The 12,856-nt window shown below is 35.8% G+C and overlaps 1 protein-coding gene across 51 annotated transcripts in view; it reads right to left on the bottom strand.

Annotated features, from left to right (window-relative positions):
* Window positions 1-12,856, bottom strand: part of nrxn3b (neurexin 3b) — a 420,076-nt gene that overhangs the window by 391,098 nt on the left and 16,122 nt on the right. For 46 of the 51 annotated variants that reach the window (XM_073933124.1, XM_073933143.1, XM_073933144.1 and 43 more), the window contains 1 exon segment: window positions 4,071-4,088. The exons of the other annotated variants lie outside the window; for them this stretch is intronic. In XM_073933124.1, coding sequence (XP_073789225.1) covers window positions 4,071-4,088 — 18 coding nt within the window. 51 annotated transcript variants of the gene reach the window in all.

The following is a 12,856-nucleotide window of genomic DNA, read 5'->3' as shown; positions in this document are numbered from 1 at the left end:
ATCCTCACATGCGTAGCACTTCAAAAGATCCGAGTTGTGAGTGTAATGGTCAAACACATCCATAAAGTGCATGTTTACATTGAAAAACGATAGAAAAGAAAAAAAACATTCCGTGTGAATGGCCCCTAATTCTGTAAAAAGATTTTGATAAATTTATTTGATCAAATTTTTACTGATCACAAACTTTGGAATGGTAGGTTATACCCACATCCCACTATTCTCAATAATATAAATACAATGCTCAGCATAAACAATATAAGTACTCCCCTCACAAATCTATCTTTTAAATTCATATTTTTAATAGGAGGCAATACAATATTATGTTTGTGCATGTACATTAGATTAGTTAGTATTGAAATCTGGTGCTTATCTAACTAAATAACTTATTATAACAGTCTAAAAACTAGTACACACAAATTTATATGTTAGAGAAAAATATTAAATACAAATTTTAAAAAGAGGAAAAATCAAGAGAAGAAAAAAAAATTAAATAGTTGAAATATTTAGCTTGAATTTAATTTTGCTGAGCACTGTATAAACAGTTGAAACCAGAAGTTTACATACACTCTAAAAAAAGGAACATAACCATTTAAAAATGAATGTCTGATGGTAAATCATACTAAACGTTTAATATTTTAGATCAGTTAGGATTACCTAAATCATTTACATTTGCTAAATGCCAAAATAATAAGATACATTTTTTTTTTTTTTAATTTCTAGACAGTCAAAATTTTGCATACATTTCCTTGGTATTTTTTAGGTTTGCTTTTAAACTGTATAACTTTGGTCAAATGGTTTGGTTATCCTTCAACAAGCTTCTCACAATAGTTTGAAGGAATTTTGGCCCATTCCTCCACACAGAATTGGTGTAACTGAGTCAGATTTGTTGGTCTTGCTCGCACAAGCTTTTTCAACTCTGCCCACAAATTATCAATAGGATTGAAATCAGGGCTTTGTGATGGCCACTCCAAAACCTTCAGGCTGTTGTCCTTAAAGCACATTTTAACTAATTTGGCAGTATGCTTAGGGTCATGGTCTGTTTGGAAGACCCATTTGTGGCCAAGTTTTAATTTCCTGGCTGATGTCTTGATGTGATGTCTTCAGTATTTCTACATAATGTTCTTTCTTCATGATGCCATCTATGCTGTGAAGTAGACTAGTCCCCCCTGCAACAAAACAGCCCCACAACATGATGCTGTTTCCCCATACTTCAGAGTTCGGATGTTGTTCCTAAGCTTATAAGCTTTCCCCTTTGTCCTCCAAATGTAACACTGGTCATTATGGCCAAACGGTTCAAACTTAGTTCCATCAGACCACAGGACATGTCTCCAAAAATTATTCTTTTACCCAATGTAATTTAGCTAATTGTTATCTGGCTTTTTTTGTTGATTCTGGCTTGTTGATTTTCCCATGTTGTCACACAAGGAAGCAGTGTGTTTGAAGTTTTCCTTAAATACTATTCAACAGTTGTGCCTCCAATTAACTCAAATGTTGCCAATTAGCCAATCAGAAACTTCCAAAAGCTTGACACCATCATGAGGTTTTTCAGAGGTATAATAATCCTATTGTATGTAAACTTGACTTTCAAGAAAAGTTATAACAATTTCCCAAAACATCTCGCGTTATTCTGCTATTTAGCATAAAAGAAATGCATTTGATAATCCTAACTTACCTAAAAGAGAAAAGGTTTAGTCACATTAACATCTGACTTTTTTATGGTTATGTGCCTTTTTATAAAGTGTATGTAAACTTCTCGTTTCAACTGTCCATAATACATTTGATTGATTTTACTATTTATTTGTACTTGATTGACAGCCCTATTAGTATGTCACTGTAATAGTAGTATAATGTGTCACTTTCACACATTCAGCCTTTTCCAAAAATCATTTACAGTTATGTTACAACATTTTGTCAGCTTTGAGTTTGGTTTTGGCTTTTTCTATCACACGTTTCTCAATAAAATGCAATTATTCCACATTGATATAATGACTCTGCTTTATGACTTAGGAATTCAGACATACAAAGTTTTGTTGCAAGTGAAATCAGCTGCAAATAAACCACGTTCTCCCATTTCATGAGAAAATGCAGGGGCGTTTAGTGATTATTAACATATTAACTGATTTGTGATTAACTGTTTTAAATACACTAATGGATTTCTAGAGGGAATGTTTGCACTGCGTGTCTTCACCTACTCAACGTGGGACTTGTAATGAGCTTGACTTAATGAGGTGTGGGAGCATTTCACCACAAACAAGCATTATGTTCACTGCTTGTACTCTGATAGCACTGTGACGTACAACTTTAAAACAACTACTATGATCGTCTGTCAGAAGTGATCAGTGTCAGTTTTAAACACTGTACACATATGAAAGTTGATAAGTGTAATTGAAAGTGTGAAGTATATTATAGATAAAATACATACGTAAATATTACAGATGCACTGTAAAATCTACAGTAACTTGCTGTAAATTAGTTACAGCAAAATACTGTATTTACATTTACAGCATTATTTTTCTTGCTGTATTTGTATTTACAGATTTGTATGTATATATTTACTGTAAAATATACAGTCATTTTCACAATGCAACTTTAAAATACGGTAACATACTGTACAGGGTGGGCCATTTATATGGATACACCTTAATAAAATGGAAATGGTTGGTGATATTAACGTCCTGTTTGTAGCACATTAGTATATGTGAGGGGGCAAACTTTTCAAGAAGGGTGGTGACCATGGTGGCCATTTTGAAGTCGGCCATCTTGGATCCAACTTTAGTTTTTTCAGTAGGAAGAGGGTCATTTAATACATTAAATATATTGGGAATTTCACAAGAAAAACAATAGTATGCTTGGTTTTAACGTAACTTTATTCTTTCATGAGTTATTAACAAGTTTCTGACCACTTATAAAATGTGTTCAATGTGCTGCCCATTGTGTTGGATTGTCAATGTAACCTTCTTCTCCCACTCTTCACACACTGATAGCAACACCGCAGGAGAAATGCCAGCACAGGCTTCCAGAATCCGTAGTTTCAGGTGTTGCACATCTTGTATCTTCACACCATAGACAATGGCCTTCAGATGACTCCAAAGATAAGGGGGTCAGATCGGGAGACCTTGGGGGCCATTCAACTGGCCCACGAGGACCAATCCACTTTTCAGGAAACTGTTCATCTAGGAATGGACGGACCTGACACCCATGATGTGGTGGTGCACCATTTTGCTGGAAAAACTCAGGGAACGTGCCAGCTTTAGTGAATAAAGACGGAAACACATCATCATGTAGCAATTTCAAATATCCAGCGGCCCTGAGGTTTCCATTGATGAAGAATGACCCCACTATCTTTGTTGTCTATGGTGTGAAGATACAAGATGTGCAGCACCTGAAACTACGGATACTGGAAGCCTGTGCTGGTATTTCTCCTGCGGTCTTGCTATCAGTGTGTGAAGAGTGGGAGAAGAGGGTGGCATTGACAATCCAACAAAATAGGCAGCAAATTGAACACATTTTAAAAGTGGTCAGAAACTTGTTAATAACTCATGAAAGAATCAAGTTACGTTAAAACCAAGCACACCATTGTTTTTCTTGTGAAATTCCCAATAGGTTTGATGTGTCAAATGACCCTCTTCCTATTGAAGAAACAAAAGTTGGATCCAAGATGGCCGACTTCAAAATGGCCACCATGGTCACCACCCATCTTGAAAAGTTTGCACATATACTAATGTGCCACAAACAGGACGTTATTATCACCAACCATTTCCATTTTATTAAGGTGTATCTATTTAAGTGGCCCACCCTGTATAACAGCCCTACAGTAAAACACAGTTCATATTACAGTTAAATACTGTGTAATTTACAAAAATAGTTAACAGTGTATATATTCAATAAATGCACTAAATTAACTTACTCAAAATCTATCCCTATTAATTATTCCAATACTTTTTTCAACTGTGAAGTATTATTTCATGAAGGCATAATGTGTGAAAGTGACTATTGCAAGAACAAACCATTATTTTTTTTTATTATTTGCACTTTACATGGTGAGTTTTCACAACCTAAGACTCACTTACCAGGGGTTTTGTTGACAGCTTTTGAGAAGATGGCACGAACGGGAAAGAAGAAAGTTCAACTGTTAGGCACGCTTTTGACTTTGCATGGTGGCTATCATGCAAAAGTTTCATTTACAGGCTGTTTTAGCATGCAAGGGATCAAGAATGCCCCTGTGCATGACTGCTACCAAAATAAGCAACTGAATAACAATGAAAAATAAACACAAATTCCTGTAGAGGAGAAAGGTTGTAATATCTGTTCCATTTTCTGAGAGAAACAGATTGACGTCATTGCTTCAAAACACTCCATCACATTGAGAATATTTCTGCAGAGATATCGCCTTGTCCAGGAAATGCCACAGTGTCACTCACATACTCTGGATGAGAACATAAATCCAAGCAGGTTACAAAACCTGCTGTCCAATATGGACTATGTGGATTTACGAAGTTGTGAGGTTTGTGGATTTTTGGACATGCCGTGAACACAAATAATTACTTTCACTGAAGACTCATATGTGTATAGCTAGCCAAGTAAATCACCATTGTTGTTTGATGTGTATGAATTATTGCTTATATATTTCTGTAATTTTGGTTTATGAGTAAACCAATTTAAATGAATGCACACTGATACCATGAAGCTTATGTGAATCGCCGGATTCAGATAAATCTGACCAAACAATTTAAATTATTTGATATTTATTTCTTGGGATAAACTCCTGAAGATGTACCATCTCATTTTAAAGGGGGTCTCACAATTAATTGCATAATAATAACAACAAAAGACAAAACAAAACATAACTTACACAACATCCAAAAAACATAACATGTTTCAAAACTAAATAAATAAAAAACAAAAATAAAAAGGGGGGGAGGGGGTTGGCGAGTAGTATACATACAGTTAAAGTCAGAATTATAAGCCCCCCTTTGATTTTTTTTTTTTTTGATTTTTCCCAAATGCTGTTTAACAGAGCAAGAAAATTTTCACAGTATGTCTGATGATATTTTTTCTTCTGGAGAAAGTCTTATTTGTTTTATTTTGGCTAGAATGAAAGCAGTTTATCTATTAGCTGATGTCACCGACTCGGTCCCAGTCATTCCCCTCGCTGGCCAGCAGAGGCCGCCATCCCCGGACTTCTAAGCATTACATCATCCACCTAGACTGATTGTGCACACACCTGATCTGAATCCAGTTAACGACCCACGCTCCCCATATAAGCCACACTCTAACACCAGTTCATTGCGAAGTCTTGTTCAGCCACGGCAAACATTTCTGAGCGTTATTCCCTGCCTGATCTTCTGTGCATTACCCCGGACTGTTTCTGACTCTGTGTTGTCTTCTGCCTGCCCTCGACCCACGCTTGTTATACGGACTCTGTACCACGCTGCCTGCCCACGACCCACGCTTGCTATACGGACTCTGAACCACGCCGCCTGCCTCTGATCCATGCCTGGTAAATCACTCTGTGTCTGTCAGCCACCAGCCCCCCGATCTATATTGAGCATTGTTGACGTGAGTTCGCACTTTAGTGCGTATTGGATGTTTGTGTTTGAACTGTGTCTAATAAATACTGCAAAATGGATCCCTCCGTGTCAGTCGCCACGTTACAGCTGATAACCCCTGATAACGCCCATTTGATAACTCCCCCCAACAAAAATAATATATATATTAAGTTAAATTACAGTAACAGGTCACATGAGTGGACTGAACATGAAGTTGTCCCTAAAAAATTCTGTTATTTCAGCTCACTTTAAATAAGTAGTTTGAGTGTGCTTGATAAACTTCCTTCCTCTCTGGCTAAAAAAAAAACTATTATGATTTACAGAAGGCCACACAAAATCAAAACTTGACATCTGTGTGCCTAAAGGGGACTTAGATGTAAAAAAAAGTCTCTGATATCTGTACAGTGTGTATGTGAAGTTTGAGCCCAAAATACCACACAAACAAATGTTCTTACTATTTATGGGGGTGGGGGGGGGGGGGTGGGGGGGGTAATTCAGACTTCAACTGTATGTGTTAGCACAGCAGCAGATTCAAAATGCCTGCTTCTCACTCAGGGCTGCTTATGCTAATGTGGCATAAGTGAGTGGGACTTTCCCTCTCCGATGTCATATACAGGGATAAAGTCAATCAAACGGTTTCAGAAGTCTGTTTTTATAAAGCGAGACTATACAAAAACTAAAGTAAATGTTTACACTACAGTCTGGTTATATCCACACAACTGTGTTTAAACCCTTTATAAAGTAATTTTGCATAATAGTTCCCCTTTAAGTCTGTTTTGCTGAGCTTTTGTGTCTCTTTCCTGTCGCCCTTTTATGGTTCCGACCAGAAGATGATCAGTTTATATGTTCAATAATAGCTGGTCTGGCTGGCTTATTACATTTACAGCGGGCTTTTAGGGCACACTTGTCAAGCTTTCAGGATTCTTGGCTCACAGTACTTTTGACAAATCCAATTGACAGAGACAGTCTGAAGATGTCAATGTTTAACTGCATAGTTAAATCAATCAGGATATATTGTGTTTAGGATAGAGGGTACTGGCCCACCAAGCTTCAGCAAGATATTCTTGATCAACCAGAACAAAGCTTCTCCAAGAAAATTCCCGACATTTTTAAAAGAGATCTTAGAATTTTAAGGTTGGCTGAAACTGCTTTGGAATTGCTTAATGAATATTTATTGTAAGACCAGAGCTTGACGTTAACACCTACCAAATGCTGGTAGATTTTAGCCGTGGCGGGTAAGACAGACACTCCCACTAGCCACTTTGGCTGGTTGAAAATCATTTTCCCGGATAATAATTCTTAAAAGCAGGGTTCGACAATAAGGATGGTTCAATATGCATGCAAAGGCGATCTTAGAATTGAGAAGCAACATGACTGACAAAAGTAATTGCGTTCATGCGAGCAGGTGAACACCGAATAAGAGGATGATCGCTCGCGCTAACAGCTAAGGTGATGCGTGCGACTGTTTAAAACATGCGCGCCCCCGTTTCCTTGCGTGAAGCAACTGTGTCTAGAAGCACAACTGATGTGATCGGTTATCTTTCAAATAGACTAGACAAAAAGTGATAAACATGTTTTGTCTTTTTGTCAGCAGCACCGGTTGCTTCCGCTTTAACCATTCTTTGAACAGATTATTTATAGGTCTAATGTTAACCGTGTGTGTGTGATCATCCTTTCATATTACACGGTATGTTTTTCACCTGCTTTCTTTTACGTTAATGTGGTTTAATTATCATTTTTTACAACAACATTGCTTTAATGGAAGATTTAATCCCCACTTATGTGTAGTTAACTACTGATCTGGGACCTTCAGCCAGGACAGATTACTGTGCATACAGTATGTTTTGTTAAATTAAAAGTATAGTATACAGCAAGGGCTGGGCGATTTGGCAAAAAAATAAAAAAAATCTAGGTTTTTTTTATAAAGTTTGAGCGATTCACAATTTCAATTTCGATTTTTTTTTTTTTTTATTGTGTAACTTGTCAATTTAAAACATTACAACAACATGACTGAAGCAACATTCTCTTTATAAGTAACTTAAAAAACCATCAGGTTAAGGAACATTGTATTTTTAAATTGTTAAATAGCGTTGCAGAAGATTTGAATAAAAAATATTTGTGTAAATGTTGCACTTGCAGGAATACAGAGGTATTTTTTGCAAGTTTTGCTGAGCCTAGGAAAGATCGGCTGTCAGCTCAGCTTTGACTTTGTCTTCTTCTGATTGAATGACAGGTTGTAAAGCTACTGCCTTTTTATTAAAAAGATAGAAAGGAAGTAAAGGACTGAACATGGAAACTGTAAAGCCTAATTTAACCCAGTGTGTGAAGTTGTGGATGTATAGCAGGAGCAAATACAAGCACCAGATGTGAGTCTAATATAAAATAGTATATTTAATCTTTTTTTCTTTTTTCCCCTTTTAAATATTGATCATTTGATGTGGTTTGCACCACTCTCTGTATTATGCTGCCTGATCTGTTTGGTTTTCAACTAGGTCCGCTAAATGATGTCATGGGGGCGGGTACTTTCATTTTCACTTCTACAGCTGTCAGCTGCTCACCTCACCTCTTATTCAGCGCGTTCGACCTAAGATCGGTGCGGTTTTTCTCATGGCAGGTTTTTACGTCCTTCATACATGTGTGGATCGAGTTTATCGACTTAATGAGGGAATATGTCTTGACAATCCAGATGTGACTCAGACTAATGCAACAAGTAAAATCCTACATGACAGTTCACACTTTAAAAGACAGTCAAGCAGGTCGCACACCAGAAGCGAGGCGACACGGTGCGCACATGACAGTTTAAACTATCAAACACCAGACGCGCACATTCACATGATATTTAACATGAAACTAATCAGATGGCGCTCTGTGACGCAGCTGAAATATGAACTGCGTCCTGAATCGTGGCTAGGTGGCGCCGGTGTGTGTATAGAAACTGTTTAGAACTCTAAAATCCATGGCGTTGCGTGGTGCTGCACGTTGCCGAGCGGCGCTTCTGGTGTGTGACCTGCTTCATACAGAGAGTGAACCAAAGCGCATTGGTGCCATTATAATGTATCAAATATATATATTTTTTTAAATCGTGATTTCTCGATATGATATAGAATTAAATCGTCTTCAAAACTCAAATTCGAATTATTCGAAAAAATCGAAAAAAACACCCAGCCCTATATACAGCTATATTTTTCTTGTTTTTAAGCATTTAAAGTTTGTGGCTAAGAAATAATGAATTGTTTATGTTTGGAGTGGTCAGAGAAAAATTTGGTAAATCCTTCATTTTGAGCTCTGAAAATTATGTGTAACTAATTGTAACACTATGAAACCAGGACCCATTTGCTCATGATTATTGAGCAAGCTTATACACAACACACAAATAGTGAATGAGGAGGCATGTGGAGATAACGCAAAATTTAAATCAAGTCATCTTAGCATGTCAAAGTCATATTTATGTATAAAATATATTTTCCCAACAATGAAATTGTGGCTAGTGAAAATGGCGAGTGGCTAGTAATGTTGGAAAACTACTAGCCACAGTGGCTGGTGATCAAAAAAGTTATTGTCAAGCCCTGTGTAAGACAAATGGCCTATTAATCTTTTTTGAATTTTTAAAATCTATTGGAGCCCAATCTTAGAATCTTTCAGAATATTCCACATGCGTGCACGAGTGTCCTATTCACACATAAGTGGAATTCATTAACATACACGTTTAACTATCAAATGTGATGTTTACAAAGTGTTTGTGAAGCCAGACGATAATTTTTGGCAAAGGTTTTTCAGTTGAACAACATGTGTGTTTTTCATTTGATACCAAACCAGCAGTCCAGCCTAGATGAATATGGAAACATATTCACATCTCTAAAGTCATTTGGATAATGTGGTTAACATTGTCTGATTAAAAAAATTCTGACATATATAATTTTTGAAAATCCTAATAAAAATTGTAATGTTCTAATAAAGCTTTTTTTCTCTTTGATTTTTGACTCCAGATTCACACATTGGGCCTAATTGATGAAACGCAAGCAGCAAATTATTTTTGTGTCTGTTCTGATTATTTTATTTATTTATTTATTTATTTTTTGATTCATGAACATGCTCATCTTTTCCAAATGTTAGCTGGTTTGAAAGAAATGTGCACCTGCTTTCATGTGTAAATGCTGCTTATAACTTGTGTGTTATTTTGGCAAAGTGATTACACAGAATTATGCACTGCCATAATATATATATATTTTTTTTTTTTACAAGTAGGTTTTTTTTTTTTAAAAGTGTTAACATAATCTGTATTAGATGATATTCTGGTAAATGGGATGCTTGTAGTATGTTGTAGGCATAGATTTTAAATCAAAGCAATCAAGCTGGAAAAAAGCCGTATCCCCAAAGAGCACAATTTTTAGAAGAGATCCTAGCATTTTGAAGCTGGCTAAAATGCTTTGGTGGATACACGTTTAATGTATATTTATTGTAAGACATGTGGCCTATTAGTCTTTTTTACATTTTTTAAATCTACTGGAGCCATATCTTAAAAGGAATCTTTCAGAATATTCCACATGTGTGCACGAGTGTCCTATTTACACATAAGTGGAATTCATTAACATACACGTTTAACTATCAAATGTGATGTTTACAAAGTGTTTGTGAAGCCAGACGATAATTTTTGGCAAAGGTTTTGTAGCTGAACAACACGTGTTTTTTTCATTTGATACCAAACCAGCAGTCCAGCCTAGACAAATATGGAAACACATTCACATCTTTAAAATCATTTGGATAATGTGGTTAAAATTGTCTGATTAAATTTTTTTCTGACATATATAATTTTTAAAAATCCTAATAAAAATTGTAAAGTTCTAATAAAGCTTTTTTTTTTTTTTTTTGTCTTTGGTTTTTGACTCCAGAATCACACATTGGGCCTAATTAATGAAACGCAAGCAGAAAACTATTTTTGTGTCTGTTCTGATTTTTTATTTTTTTTTTATTTTCCAAATGTTAGCTGGTTTGAAAGAAATGTGCACCTGCTTTTATGTGTGAACGCCGCATATAACTTGTGTGTTATTTTTGGCAAAGTGATTACACAGAATTATGCACTGCCATAATAATTTTTAACAAGTTGGTCTCTTTTTTTCGACTCTAAGTGTTAACATATTCTGTATTAGATTATATTCTTCTAAATGAGATGCTTGTAAGTATGTTGTAGCCATGGATTTTAAAAAAGCAATCAAGCTGGAAAGAAGCCGTATCCCCAAAGAACACAGTTTTTAGAAGAGATCCTAGCATTTTGAAGCTGGCTAAAATGCTTTGGTGGATACACGTTTAATGAATATTTACTGTAAGACATGTAGCCTATTAGTCTTTTTTTGCGTTTTTAAAATCTACTGGAGCCAAATCTTAGAAGGGAGGAATATTCCACAGAGCGTGCATGTGTGGCCTATTTACAAATAATTGGAATTCATTAACATACACACGTTTAACTATCAAATCTCATGTGTGATCATGAAGCCAGACGATAATTTTTGAAAAACTTCTGTAGTTGAACAACATGTGGTTTGTCTCTAAAGTATCTCTGAAGTTACTTAGATCATTTAGTTCAAATTTAATGTTTTTTTACATTGTACCATAATTTCCACAGTTTCCACAGTTACTTTACTCCACGAAAGTAAAGGAGCAAAGACTAAAAGTAAAGTAAAAAGAAAGTAAAGTGGCCGAATGGAGGAGGCTCATTCTTTATCCTCGTGCAGATGGTCTGTTTAACTGTTCTCTTGCTAGTGAAGTGCTCAGTTTTTCCACTTACAAAGTCCGCAATCTAAATAGCAAATGCACCATGGTGCTACGCAACTGACTCTTAAAGGGAATGGGAGAAGAGACTCTGATCGGTTCAATGCACATTATGCTCAAAACACACCCATAACTCAAGAGAATAAGCACAACCGTTTCAGACCATGCGCCAGGGCGCAAACCTTATTTTTTCATCCTTAAAATAGCAAATTTGGATTCAGACATGCTTATAATGTTTATGAGCCATGCGCTTTAGACTTTGCACCTACTGTACAGTATGTCATTAAAATAGAGCCCTTTGTATCCATGTCTAAAATTCAAGTACTTTCAAGAAGCGTAGGAACCCTTTCTGTCAGTTTTACACACAAATTACTCATAACTTGCTCCTATATTTACAAATGTTTCATAAATAAAGCCCTATATGTTTCAGTTTTTCAGAACTTTCAGTTCTCAGTTTTGTCCTAACCTTCTTAACTTTCTAATATTATTAATAAATAATAATATTATATGTAATTATTATATTATTATTTAGGGATGTAACGGTATTGTAAATACCGTCATACCGCAATATTAACTTTTTTCGATATTACCGAAGTCGCATGACTCGGTAAAACTATAGGTCTTCTGAGAAAATTTGCTCAGGCGAATGAAGCGAACGGGAGGTAGCGAAAACTACAATTCCCATCAGCCCATGCTTGACCATCATCCCTTGCGGTCTGTTGTCGCTACAGATCCAGTAATGCGGAAATGGAGGGTGCTGCTAGAAGCGGGCATGAAAAAGAGCTGGAAAACTCTAAAGCGGTGTTGTCGCGTGAGTTCTTATCAGCTGTGTTGTCGCGCGCGTACTGAATAGCAGTGTTGTTGCGCAAGTTCTTATCAGCTGTGTTGTCGCGCGCGTACTGAATAGCGGTGTTGTCGCACGAGTTCTTATCAGCTGTGTTGTCGCGCGAGTTCTTATCAGCTGTGTTGTCGCGCGCGTACTGAATAGCGGTGTTGTCAGCACACTGTTCAGATTGATGCAGACATGAGACCTCTATCTTACTAATGGTTTGTCCTCTCAAGTGGGTGATTAAATGTTGAATGTGATGAGTTTTCAACAATACTAAATTGAAACTTTATTTTTTTACATGGTTTAATATTTTTTTGTTATTAAAATTGAAGTTCCTGTTTCAAAGCTTACAGATAAATGGCTAATTTGTATGTCATTGACACTTTTGGCACTTTTTTGGAGTATTTTCATAAGTTTTGTTTTTTCCTGTAAATGATTCAATGAATATCGTACCGTGACATTCATACCGAGGTATTACCGTACCGTGAAATTCTGATACCGTTACATCCCTATTATTATTATTATTATTATTATTATTATTATTATTATTATTATATATTTTTATTATTATTATCATTTTCATTATCATTGTTGTTTTAATTTTTATTATTATCAATATTATTATTATATTTAATAATAATAATAATAATAATAACGATAATAAAGCCCTTTTCATGTGAAAATATATTTTAAATAACATTTATTAAAATAT

This window comes from Danio rerio, chromosome 20 (assembly GCF_049306965.1).
Source record: "Danio rerio strain Tuebingen ecotype United States chromosome 20, GRCz12tu, whole genome shotgun sequence".
Classification (NCBI taxonomy): domain Eukaryota; kingdom Metazoa; phylum Chordata; class Actinopteri; order Cypriniformes; family Danionidae; genus Danio; species Danio rerio.
This window is presented reverse-complemented; position numbering and strand designations above follow the sequence as displayed.